Here is a 14,353-nt window from a genome sequence, read left to right as displayed (position 1 = left end):
AGTTTCATTTCTTCAAGAGGACCAGTAGTCATTAGTGTGTCTATAGCTAATTACCCAAGCCAATTAGCCAATCAATCAGTAAAACCTTTGATTTCAAAACAGATCAGGTAATACTAACCGCTAATGTAATTGTTCAAACCAATTGAAAGCAAGCAAAAATCAATCAGAGCACAAAGAAAAAATCCATGACAATGCAAGGTGTATTTAGTTTATTCAAGCAAATAGCTAATCTTGGTGTGAATGGTAATTAGTGTATAAATTATTAATATATTTGTATTCGATAAAATTGCTTATTGATTTAAGCTCCTCCAATGTAAAGATTTTAACATTTTTTAACTGGCATCAGATAACATTTTAGACTTTGGAAACTTTTCAAAAAATGTCTTGCGTAATCAAAAAATTATGTTGCTGAATTTCAGGTTTGGTCCTGCATTTAAAAATGAAAAAATCAACCTTCGTTCCGAATGTAAGATATCCCATTGCAAAGACACAACAAACACTTGCGTCCAATACAGAGTGCCTAGACGTGAATTGCTGAAATGTTTTGTCGTGTCCATCGTAGGTGGTATTTGCACTCCAAGTAAGTACTAAACATATGTTTCATTTATAGTGCACAGAGTTAGAGCAACTGTTATAGCAATCTGCAGTATGTTAAAAACCTTGCTCTCTTGGTAATTTTGCTACAGTACTAAAAGTTTGGACAGAAGTTTGGACTTAATTTGGTGCTTGGAAGGTGTCTAGAATAGTGTGTTTTTGTGTGTTTGTAGACTCTGTGATTGTATTTCTGTTTTGAGAAGGAAGATAGTGTGTGTGGAGACACCTGATTAGGCTGTTTGTGAGTGTGAAATTGTGCGTGTAATGGACTAATTTTTAAGGTGGGTTTTAGGTTTGAGGGGATAGTCTGTCAAGTGAGAATAATTATCACCCACCTACCAACACTCACACAATCACGCACTACTGCAACTAACACCTCCTTGCCAAACAGCCAGGAGGTATTTTTTGTGAAGTGTAGCAGGACAACAACGAAGAGGACAAGGAAGATAAAAAGACTGTATTCAGTTTTCTTCACCTCCCTTGTACCTCCGACTGTGTGCTGTGAAAATATATCCATTTACCACAATCACTGCCCTGCTATCTTCTTACCTCCCAGTTCAGTCTTTGTGCCCACTGACCATACTGCGTTCAGTATTTGGCAGGGGGAAGGGTATTTGTTCTACCTGCTGTCTCTTCCTCAAGCGCAGCCAAGTCGTTCGCCAACGCTGGTGTTTTGTTCAGCTCTACTTTCCTCTCAGTTCAATTTTCATCTGCCGGAGCTGCTGTTACTTGAAATGAACACACACTGCCAAACAGCATTATTAAAGCTGTTGGTTACATTAAGGTTGAATTTGGGGTATTTACTTGGCAAAGAGTTTATCAGTAATAGTGGTTTTGATATCATAAGATGCAAAATATGGAGGTGATACTGATCTTATAGAGGAAGGATTTTGAACCCATTTCTTTTGTTTTTGATAAACCAAGTTTGTCTTAGTTTAATGCAATATTTTTTTCCCCATCTTTCCATTTTTTAAGTACTTATTGTTGAAAAAATTTTGTTTTCAGTCATGCTGTTCTATTTGTATTGTTATCCTTCATGACATTTGCATAACTGTGTACAATAGGTCCTCCAAACTAAACCATCAAACTAAAAAAGTAGAAAAAATAGCAAAATCTCTAAAAATTACCTCATGACTGATTTCTGATTCAGTGCCTCTATCGGCAGAAATGTAGTTTGTCAGTGCCTTTCAGAATATAGAAGTTACAATAAAATCCAAGGTTTTTGTTTTTCAGGTCACAACTTTCATAACTTGGCTATGAAATCAAGTCCCCAGTTTAAACCAACAATCCAGTGAGACCATGCCCTAAATTTTGCCCTAAACAATTCATTATGCGTTTAATGCCATTTTCTTTTTAAACAGTAAGTAACAGTAACTTTTATAAATTTGATTTCAAAGAATGAGCTGCCAGTGGAGATAGTGTAGGAAATGAGTGACGTAGCAGATATGAAGAATTTAAAGACAAGGTAGGTTGCATTCTCGGTAGGTTTGTTTGCATTTCCCACAGTGTTGTAGATAAGTCTTTGCCGTCTGTTTACAGTCACTCAGCAGCTGCGTTTCAAGGTGCGATTACAGTTTAGTGATCATGTCAATTACAGGGTGCCCTGTGGAATGTCTTTATAGTTTCCGGTTAGCTGATAGTTCCTGGATTCCTAAGGCTCGGAAACATTGTAATTTATTACTTCTGTTGTTAATACTTATTCCCAACGTCGTGTGTTGTTTGCTATGTGAGGAAAGTGAGTGAGTATCATCAAGACTGAAAACTTTCTTGCTGGTTTGCTGGCAGTCACAGCAATTGTAATTTGCAACCTCTTAAGGAGTCACAAAATGATTCTACTTGACACAAAGTAGCTATCATGCTTTTTACCTTTGAATAATGGATATATGCAACCTCTGGGCTCCCTTCTATAATAAATAAAGTCAAACAGCCTATATACAGAAAGAAAAAAATCAAATTTTTGGAAATGGCAGCAATTCTATCCCTGCAGCAGAGGATCGTGAGTCTACATCATTTTGATTATAGGGATCGTAAACTTGAAGCCGTTTAGGTTGTAGCATATTTGTCTCCCCACAACAGTTTACTTTTAAGTTCAGAGTGGGCCAGACACCAGGAAAATTTTGTTTACTTTACCTGAATTGAATAGCTGTTAGCAGTATTGGATTCCCCTAATCATCCTGGATGAGACATTTACAAATCGATGAGTAGTAGTTGGATTGGAGTGTCCTCTAACAACCATTTATCTCTGTGATTGCATGGGACCAACACTGAGCCAATGCAGGGGCTAAAATGAATGAGTTTGAATGAGTTTTAGTTCAAGTTTAAGGCTTTTGTCATTGAATGGATAATGGTTTGGCGCAAGTTTTGCAATATACATATTCAAAATAGTCAGAAAATTAAGTTAAGAAGCAGCATGGGCTTTTAATGGAAAGTTAATTTTGTTACAGTGCAAGTAATAACGTCAGTCTGTTTGATTTTGTATTTTGTGACACATCAAAAATGATATAACCAGGAGTATTTGAACATCAGACACCCTGACCCAGGGACCAGGCTAGATCAGAACTGGTGTCTAAGTAGCACTACCCAGTCTTTACATCGTTTAGAGCAGCTGTCCCCAACCTTTTTTGCACCACAGACCGGTTTCGTGTAAGACAATATTTTTACGGACCGGCCTTCAAGGTGTGGGGGATAAATACGACGAAATAAAATGATACGACCGGCATAAAAAACATACAACTCACCATTACGCTGAATTAGTGGGAGCCCTGAGCTTCTTTCTCCACAATGATCCAGGCCCATCTAATGGAAGGGTAATGGAAGACAATGACACCCGAAGTGTGTTCCTTATGTGCAGTCTATTCCGTGATTTTGTTTTGGCTCGCTGTCACTGCAGAAAAACCCTGCTTCACTGGATAGCAAAGCCTCTACATCCCAACCCTATGGGTATGCAACTAAGTCTTAGTCCCTTTGACACTGCTCCACCATTGGGCATCTTCGTGTGTTTTCGGGTATTCCAGGTGCTCAAACATGCTTTGAGACCTCTGACTATGGGACCATGTCAGGCCTCAGTGATGTCAGTATAATGGTGTTAGGGAACTTAGACTGACCTAGGTCCATATGCAACTGCCCGCCAGTCAGTTCAGTGATTAGGCCTGTTGACATCCAGGACTGTGGTTGGATGCTTCTCATCCACTCTTATTAAAGCAACATGCTTCCTGGTTAGGTAGAAGTGCTTGCTGCTGTTGTTGGCTGTTGCAGTGTGCTCTGCTATTGCTTGCTGCACCTTGTCATGACCTCAGCATTAAGAGCCTTCTCTCAAAGAGCTTTGGACAGCTGCTCATTAGTTGCATTGTTGCTTCACCAGAGCAAAGAGGAGCCAGAACCTCAATCTTTCTCTATATGTTGAGGTTGGATCAACTCAGAAGCATGTTGTATACTATACTATAAACACAGTATGTCCACCAGACGTAAGCCTCAGATCATGCGTTTGGTCGTGTGTGTAATCTCACACATTACTGACCCATCAGCCTCATGTTTTTTATGAACATTTACAGTATGACTGTATGCTCGAGGACCTTCACATTTTTTGAAAAACCTATTTTATTGACCCCTTTGTTTTATACTGCCATTTACTGCTGCCTCCTCACTCCTCTTACTTGTGGCCCATACCGACTAAATCTCCACTAGGGAAAATGTATGTGTGTTAGTCTGCATATGGCCTGTCTACTCTGGTTACACCTAATGTAACTTGTATAGTCTCCCCTTCATTCTACTCTCATACATACCCACTGGACACACGGCCTGCTCTGCACTTCCTGTTTCCCACCCACATGTCCCCTGACACAAATAATTTTATAATACTGCAAATTATTCCTGGTCTCAGTCTATAGTGTTAATTGCAACAGTAATTATTCACCTTCTTTAAGTAATTCTGTCCTTTGAAGATAATGTTTTCAAGCTAAAATGGCCGTTAGTCGATAAAAATCATTTTCCAGTTGCATTGCAAACGACACTTAAAGTCAATATTTAGGTGGGAGGCTACAGATGTCACGTCATGGTTGGCATTTATCTATATTTGTTGTTCTGTGCTCAACTTATATTGGGTATGACTTAAAATATACATGTGGGAGGGGGAATTGGGCAATAAAAACCTCTGGATATGCATTTTCAGTGATGTGACTTGAATTATGTCTCACCACCGTCTAAAAATTAAATATTGAATTTCTGCTCATACTTTAGAAAATAATCTTTGTCTGGTATACAGAAAATTGGATTTGAACTGCTTGTCTCAGCATAGAGTTACATTGTACATCAGCTATTGTGTCTGACGGAGCACCACTTATCTAGTTCTCTTTCACTCTAAGCTTCCTAAATTAGGCTCAACACAGTGAGCTGAGGATCAACTCGATAAATGAGGTGTCATTAAAGCTCTATTCAATGTTAAATGTAAAGCAATTGCCTCTGTTCTCAGTAACAAAAGTTCCCCTCAGTGAAGTGTCAGCAGGTTCAGGTGTACAGCTGGCAACAATGGAGGCTATTGTACAAGTGTATATGTGTGTGTGTGTGTGTGTGTGCGTCTGGCAGATACTCAGCAACTACTGTGCTGAAGCGGAGGACGGCATGTAAACATGCACATGGGACTCACAGACACTGTTTACATTCACACACACACACATGCACAGTCATGTACGCATTAAGTGGGCCAGAGCTGACGAGCTATCGGATGTCTCAGAACAAATTCCAGGCTATAAATCCCTCTCCTCTCCAGTCAGCAGCCCTTCTGTGCACACACAGATAGTTAATGTGTAGGAGGTTTAATGCTGCTTGAAAGACAGGTCGAGCTGCAGTATGCTACAAGAAGGGTTAACACAGACACACCTGAACTGTGTTGGATCACCTTTCATGATATCAGAGACATTACAGTTACAGTTATTTGTTTATAGGGTATAAGGGGAGAGTAAGGACTGACAAACTAAGTTAATGCATTTATATTACAAATAAAATTTGTGTTTTTGTTTTGTTTTTCAGTTTAGCCTTGTATGCCTAGCTTTTGACACAATTACAACCGATTCTGCTAAATATGTCACCTCTTGCTTTATTGTATCATGCTGGTCCCAGCATGACAGATAATAGTGTTGTTGAAAGTGGACTGTCATCTTTGTGATTGAATATATGCTAGCCAGTTTTTATTGCATTTTTTTTGTCCTTACTTCTGCTTTGAACTCAAGCTTTCACAGCAGGCAAGCACCTGAACCTTTTGTAGGCATTTAACACAAAAAGCAATACTCCTATCCATCAGCTCCTCTCAAAAGCCTGGCTTTTTCAGTGTGAGATCCTTACCAAAACTTCTGAATCTGAGTCATATTTGGTCTTTGAATATCTGTTTTCTGGACCCTTTGCCTGAGACCACTTTGGTTTGATGGCCCAACTTGAAGCCTCAAAGCCTGATGATGTTACTACTGAGGTCACTGAGGCCAACAAATACCTCTAACATGTTAAACTGAACTTATGAGGAACAGAAGCTTACTTCAGTTCTGTCTGGGCCTCAACTTTGGGCTCAAATTTTATGTAGTGATTGGAAGAATGAGACTACAGACAAGCGGAAGAGATGTAGTTTGCCTGCAGGGTGGTAGGATGCCACTGTGTTTGAAGAGCTAAGCCATTCAGGAGGATCTCTAGATCAATGTATTGCTCCTTTTGCATTCCAAAAAAATGGCTTTGGTAGTTGTGGCCCTCAGTAAGGGAACCTCTTCACCTCATTGCCACCTCCTTTTGAGGATTTCCCAGCACAGGTGACTACCCCGGGTAACCCAGAGGGAGATCTAGAGGAGTTTGAGGAAGCTGCTGAGGAAAAGGACATGTGGGCTGTTCCCTTTTGACCTTCACCAGGATAAGTGGTTAGGTAAAAGGATGGAAACCTGACATGTATAGAAGAAATATGGTCATTAAAACAGCTTTTAGTTTAGATAGCAGTCAAGTCAGAATGGAAACAGCAAAAATGTTTCTTGATGTATTTGTAACTTCACTACCAAAAAAGTTCTGCACTGCCATTTTACTCAAAGTTGTCTCTCATAGAAGTGGGTGGGCTTCTAATGTACCATAACACAGCATAATCAATGTGAATGACACTTTAGACACTTCAGAGGAATGAAATATAACTCTACACTTGTGTTTCTGCTGTGTAGCAGGCAGAACTCTCTGCTGCACTAATGTAACAATCAGCCTTGTACTGTACCAGGAGGATCATTTGTGGAAGGCATCAAGGAGCACTCACACCCCCAAACTAAATCACAACCTCATCGACTGCATACACCTGAAATTATGACCCTATCAGCAGAAAACAAAGTAATGAATCTGATTCTCTGAGCGCATGCACCAAGATAATGTGGGATGAGAACGCCTGCGCACATGAATTTGGGTATTACAAGAATCAATATGCGCTTTCCGCCTCGCAACAAATTAGATATCCAAGCTGCCATAAAAGAACGAGAGGCTGCCTATCATTCTTATTCTCTCCTCTCATTAATGAAATACATTTGACACAAAGCGTATTTAATATGGCTCTGAGTGTGTGGGTTGTTTTTTTTTACCGTTGAAATGAAGGCTTGTGTGAACTGAATGCATGTTTATGTCACACAGATGTGAACAAGATGAGTCTTCATACATGGACAAACATGTCACTGGGTGGTGAACACAATCACAGAAGCATATAGTCTTGTCTTCTCATCTCAGCCGACCAATGAATTTGCCATATTTTTGCTGGAGAATAAGGAGATTATGGGTAGGCAGAAGGGGGAAGTTGGGCGATGATGTGACGTCAGATTGATGGTTTCGGCTGACACTCTTGTGACTTTTCAAGGTCCCCACTCAGACACTGAGGTGTTCCCAAAGGATCAATGTTTTGGGTTGGGACATACACACACACACACACACAAATAAACATTCTGCAGTGTTGGCTCAGGTAGAGCACCAGTCTGCTCCTGCCAGTGGCTGTCATGCAAAGTGTACACAAGACCCGGATACAGCTGACAGCCCTCTGAAAGAACCAAGAGAGGAGTAATTATAAACACACACATACTTCAGTGAATACACTGTATACTAAAAAAGTCAGGCTGTGCATAGACAAACACACACACCTGAAGCACCTGGCCGGTTGGTGACAGGCCTTTTGTCTTTCTCACCACCACCATCAGCAGCAGCAGCCGGTCAGTTCGTGGCTCATCCCAGCTACCAGAGCTGATAGCTTTGCTCCGCTATTTGTCTTCACACTGCCAAAGTAGACATCAAAGGCTGCACAAAAGGCCTGTTTCAAGGTGTGGAGTGAATGGTGTGGGGGCATGTAGGGGAAGGGTAAATAATCCAGGGACACGGAGGTTGTATGCATTTGAAGCCAAGTGTAAAAAATACAACAAGCCTAGGAATGTTGCAGCAGTGACCAAACTGTTCACACATAAAGCTAAGTTTAATATTGGTTAAATGTGCAACAGTTGATAGATTAAAGCTGCATTACGGACCGCTTCTGTTAAACTCAAATGAGGTTACAGAACAGCAGAAACCAAATAATATTCTGGTATCAGCTAAGAACACTCAATCAAAACCCCAAAAAAGAAGATAACCCTCAGGTGAATCTTTTTTTTGTCTTTATTTCTAAAATGTTCTGGTTTTACTGTGCCTTTTATTGATTAATTCCAATTTATCTCCTTTTCATCAAATTAGCGTCATTCATTACCATGCTGTAACTGAACTCAACTGTGTTCCTTACTCCATTTTATTAATTCATTAATTTTTAAAAATTGTCCGGCTGCAATTTTTTTCCTTATTTATAGCCTGTTGAATTTTCCTTTTTTGAAAGATCCGATTGTAAAAAAACTCAGAGTTGCTAAACATGAGTGTGATGTGTTTAGTTTACTGTTGACACATTTCTGAAAATTTGAAATCAATGTCATGATTTCAGAGTTGTAATGTTTCAAGCAGTTAATCCTTGCTGCCACTAGAAGCAAAGTTACTTGGGGTAGCTTTAACCTCCTTACCTGCAACTACCACATCTAAATCCTTCAGATATAAATCATCCTAAAATGATCTTGGTGGAGGTTTTATGTTTCATTATAGAAACTAAATAGTCCAAACTAAGCAGTAGAGCATATTTCAGAAGTCCTTGCTGGCTTGTGGCCCTTTTGGCTCTCTGAGCTGGCACTGACTCTAGTGTTAATGCGTAACTTCTGATTGCTGAAGCTGGCTGCTGGCCTCATCTGAGTGTTACATTACTTCTATCTGGCAGAGCTAACTAAAAGCTCTTGAGACTCAGATTCCAAAAATGCCAATAGGGAAGGAACAAGATACAGTAGAATGGCCGCAGGATAACAAAAATAGTGGCAAAAATTGGCTGCAGTTCCAGCCCAGATACATCGGCTGCAACTATTTTTAGGTGTATACCTTTATAGAAATAAGCGCAGTCCTTCTTCATTCAGTTTTGATGCATTTATGCTGCATTGCTGCTACAAAATTAAAACAAGTACTCAGCTGACTTCTCAAAGCCAATATTTCAGTCTTCTATAATATGCAAATCTGTCTGTATTACAATTGACCTATCTTCCAATGCTAACAAAAAGTGAAAAATAATTTGTGTATTTGTCCTACGATTTGGATCCATTTCAAAATTTAAAGTGTTCCTTCTTGGCCCATGTCAAATCAGGCCTATTGTTGGCCATAATCTTGCTGATAGACGAACAAATATCACTGAAAAAATTGCCTCCTTTGCAGTGATAATATTTGGCAATCGACTCGTATTATTTTATTCTTCTTTGGCAGTAGGAACGCAGTGAGGAGGCACATTTGGGGATCGGGCAATGGCTTTATATGTTTTTTGTGGTGAATATGAAAACTGTTCTCTGTGTCCTTTTCAGAGTGTCATCCCTCCTGCTGGCTCTGTACTGGGCCATCTGCAGACAACTGTACGTCCTGTCCCTCCCCAACCAACCTGCATGAGGGCCTCTGTGTCCCCAGCTGCCCGCAAGGCTTCTTCACCCAGGATAACCAATGCCAAGGTGAGAGCACACACACACATTCACACATAATGCATACTGTTGTGAGCTTAAAACCATAACTATAACCTCAAAACTCTCAGTCCTTTGAAGAAGTTAGGAGTGGACCAAATATCCTCACTTTCCAAAGATCTCCTCATCTCTCAAAGTCAGACGGTGGTCCCCACAAAGATAGCACATACCCACAAATGTCACTGTGCATGAAATCTCCACCCTCTATTTTATAGCAAACCTTGATTCTTGGTGTTCATGCCTCTACAATAGGCTGTTTTATGGTTTAGTTATGTAACCGATCCTTTTAACTGTAGAACCTTATACTAGGCAATCAATAACTGTACTTATTGTCATTAACGGTGCCACTAAACCAATAAGACAATGATCAAGATGATTGTTATTCTCACACCAGTGGGATTGTTAGCGCTGGTGTTCTCCCAAATTAAAAAACACTGCTGTTGTGGACTTGGGGTGCCTTAAGCTACTCGTGCCTCGTTCTGCCTTAATCAGGAATAAACCACAGGGGCTGTAAAGCATTGCAATTAGTGGCCCACCTTCTTCGACCCATAGAAACTTTATTCCACAGTGTGAGCAAGAAAATATGTCCAAAATGTTCTTTCCTCTCTGACAGGTTGTGCACCTGTGGTTAACATCACTAAGGCACTTTTGCTAGAAGGAACACAGGAACAAAACGGCCATAGAGAGTCTAATGTAACCAAAAAAGAATTGGCAAAAAGTTGTGATTAATGAAGAGTTTAGCATTTTTCATGAAGGTGGAATTTGAATGAAGTGTAATCAGTCTAATCACCCATAACAAATTGAACATTTTTCTTCTAATGTGCAAGAAAATTAGATGAAAACATCAATTTTAAATTCGGAGTAAGAGAGACAATAAATGAGCAAAATTGTAATTATAGGAGAGATGTGAACATTTTATTTTCTGTAGAGAATGATGATCTCTTTGGAGGCTGCTGGTGTTCTTGGGTCCAGATTATGGCTTTGAGCTTAGTCAGTGTAATGAAAAGCATTGATTTTACACAAATTCTATTTGGTTAGCCCCAGAGAGATAGGTGTTAAAAATTCTGTTTGTGTTCACCACAGAATTTGATGTATTTTCAGGTAAGGCCAGTGGTGAAAGCTTTAACAGCTTGTAACAGCTGAAGTGGGATCAGTGAAGGTTTAGTTTATTAAGCACAATTATACCAATTTCTCAGAATTACATCAAGGTCAGATTTACTCCTAGTTGACATCAAAAGCTCTACATAAAGTATAGAGGTAGGGTGTTACCACAGCATTTTAACCACTGAAAAGAGCTTAGCATGGGTCGTCCGCCTGTATATCCCTCCTCTATAACCCCACTCTTTAATGAAAATCCATTCGCTCTAATCTTACAATCATTACATCGACTCAGTTTACCGTCTGGCCTCATTTGAAGCAAGGCGACCACTTCTAACCAACGTTTACCACCATGGTCTTCAGGTCTTTTTAAGCATACTGAATTTTATTGTTTGTCTAGTGGAAAACAAAAACCTGTGGTAAACATCATTGAAATATTTTTTTTTCCTCTGAGTAATTGAAACGGCAGACGCAGACGGATACCTCAACAGTTAAGAAGAACGATGGGCTCAGATTACAATTCCCCCCTGGGATACCAAAATAAATGGGGTCTGTGGGCTTGCTTGGCCTTGTCTCCTTCAGTGTTGATTGGCTCATTAGGAGCTACCCAGATACCCCGAAGAAATATTGTATTTCTGTCTTAAAGAAAGTAAACTTTTACTATAAAGTTTTGGTGCTGGGGATTTTTTATGCTTGGCAATAAGACACTGCATGCAGTTAAAGCTCTGTTAATCGATGTTTTGTTAGAATGGCAATGAATCAAATGAGTATGAGTAAAAGGGGTGGCTCGTAGTGACAAAGCCACAAAGAATTATCATCAATTCTGCAGCTCTACGGCGCTTTTTAGTCTCCTTTATTTAATAGCTTTTTGTTTTACGGACATTTACTGTATGGTTCCTCAACTCTGTCTCTAACAGCAGCAGGCAAATTCTGATAAACCCACTATATGCTACCTTCCCAGCACCAAAGAGCAGACAAAGCTAGAGACCAGCTGGTGAAGAAATGTGCACATTAAGCAGCTTAAGAACCAAATAATTTTTCTCAGGAGTTGGTGTGGACCAAACCAGAGAGTGAATATTGGATTTACATATATCAGGTGACAAGAAACACAACTCCAAATGACTGATGTTGATATTGGCTGACATATCAGCAATAACAACTTTATACGAAGATAATATGTTAGGGATGTTTTTTTATGCTTTTGTTCCTCTGCCCCCAAATAACCCCAAAAAGCATCAGTTAAAGCAGATTTAACAAAGCGTAGAAGGGTGGCAGCTGTCTTTACATGGGTTTATTCCACTGTAACAACCTGCATTTGAGTCTGTGGGAAAACTGTTATACATAGACAACAACTGGGTTTCCATACAAATACTGTATCCATTATATAACAAAATTCAGATTAGGATTATTGGTTTGATAAAAAAACTTTTACCCTTCCTACGGGAGAGTTTTTCTTGATAAAGAAACAATGTGGTAAATAGTGACAGGAACAGAATGAATGACAATCTTGACTAAATGATTTTTTAACACTCACACTCTGCTTTCTCTAGTCTTTTTGCAGTTGTATGGCCATTTGCTAGTGAATTAGAATATTTTCAACAGCTCAGAAGCTTACATTGTGTTAATGTTTGGAAACACAGTTAGTAATACTTGGGCAATACTTAAAGAAAACCTACATCCTTAAAGCTGTGTTTATACCCTCTTCTTCTTCAATAGTTCCCTTACTTTTTCCATCTCCTGCTCCTCTTCTACTCCATCCTTCTTTCCTGATCCTTCCCTGTCTTCTCTCTTCTCTCTCCCACACATCCCCTTCATCCCTCTCCTCCATCTCCCAGCATGCCACCCGTCCTGCCAGACTTGCTCCGGTCCCTCCCAAGCCGACTGCACCTCCTGTCCCCCATTGGCGTCCCTACATAGTGGCTACTGCAGGACGAGCTGCGAAGACGGGCATTTCCTCAACGCTGTCACTGGAGAGTGCCTCAGTAAGTTTTCAGTGTGCGTCTGTTTTTAGGTGCATGTATGGTCTCATACACATTTGTATACCATTTGCACAAATTCATCAGATATGCTGCCATGAGTGCTTTTTTTTTAACCTGTGGCCCCAGTGGGAATAGAACCTCCAACCGAAAAGGGTTAGTGCCTTGCTGCTCGCTTACATAAGTATTGTGTGTGTCTGTAGCTCCAAAACCCTGTGTTATTCATGAGAGATGCCAACTATCTTTGTAAAAGAGATGTTCTCCAGTTGATATGTTTCACTTAAAAGCTCTAGAGTCTGTTTCTTTTAAAATTGTTGGGTCTGAAAGGATCTGCAGAGCTGCACGCTGAAGTAGAAGTTAGTGTTTTTGGTGTTTGTTTGCTGAAATAATTCAAATTTTTGCTTCATTCATCATAAAAACAATGATTTGATGAATGATCAAAAGATTAGAGAGATTTGTTTCAAAGGTGCCGTATTAAAATAATTCACTTTTTTCCTTATTTCTGGTGGAGAAACCTTTAATTATACAAATTTAAATTAATATTGGTGGAATTTGGTATTAAATTTGAGTCAAACACTAAAATCAAAGCTTTAAAAAGGCTTGCTTCATAGCTGGACTGATTCATGAATGGAATGACATGGAATCGCAAAAAGTCCTATATATTTTTCAAATATAAATACTTAATTGACAGTTGGAGCACAAAGTCTTGGGTGGACATAAAACTGGTTGAATCATTAGTACAAAATTGAGCAATCTGGTTCTTTGATAAAGGTACAATCCTGTGCATTTAAAAATTAAAGGAGAGACATTTACCACATTTCCCAAGGTGCATTTCCTTAACAAATGCGTGATCACTGAGCCAAATCTTTCTGAATTAGCTGCAGCTCCTCACCTCTGATCTGCTTCTTCTCCAAAGCAGCAACTATAGAGGTTCATGAGTATTGTCGTGTTTCAGGCCATAACAAAATGGCAGCCATAGCCAGTCATAACATAAAGCTATAGAAATTTTAATTTCCTGGAGAATCTTGTGTTTCTATGTTAAGGAACATTTCATTTAATCACAATAAAAGACAACTTTGAAATGGGACACAACAAACTGGAGAAAAGTTTCTTTCTATAAATGTATCTCCAACTCTTAATGAGTTTCTTGCTCACACTTTTCAGAGAAACTCTACATGAAACATCCACCGGGATAAAGACGAGCTTTCTTTAGATCTTTACTGATATATACCAGCCTAAGATGCTTCACGTCTTTATCGGCTAACTTCTCTTTCTCATTATGCAATAAAAAAAAATTGTTTGTCTTTGGCAGGCAAAATATGATAAACTACCAAGACGGGAGATAAATGGAAAAGTTATGATAGGAATGTTTGTGTGTAAAGGTAGCTCCTGCTGTTGTCCTCCTGCTTCTCGCTGGGTAATGAAATGAGCTTTTACCTATCTGGGCCGCTGGCTGTAGATTAAAAACAGGCGTGTTTACATGGTGGGAAGCCAGCATGGAAGAGATAGCAGGGGGGTAAACAGAATCTGAGGCAAAAAATAGACACATTGACTTTTAATTACAGTTTTTAATGACACACACTGTTTGGAGATTTGAAACTGCAACCACGTTTTTGCTCACACACACACACACAC

At 39.5% G+C, this 14,353-nt stretch overlaps 1 protein-coding gene across 1 annotated transcript in view; it reads left to right on the top strand.

Moving 5' to 3' along the window:
• The window catches only part of fras1 (Fraser extracellular matrix complex subunit 1), a gene marked incomplete in the record, with an annotated part of 218,544 nt that overhangs the window by 114,135 nt on the left and 90,056 nt on the right, over positions 1-14,353 (top strand). The window contains 2 exon segments of the mRNA XM_035658439.1: positions 9,495-9,635; positions 12,578-12,724. Coding sequence (XP_035514332.1) covers positions 9,495-9,635; positions 12,578-12,724 — 288 coding nt within the window.

The sequence above is a fragment of the Morone saxatilis genome, unplaced genomic scaffold (assembly GCF_004916995.1).
Source record: "Morone saxatilis isolate NCDOM2014 unplaced genomic scaffold, NCSU_SB_2.0 Contig16, whole genome shotgun sequence".
Lineage (NCBI taxonomy): Eukaryota > Metazoa > Chordata > Actinopteri > Moronidae > Morone > Morone saxatilis.
The sequence above is the reverse complement of the archived record's forward strand: the minus strand, read 5'-3'. Positions and strand labels throughout refer to the sequence as shown.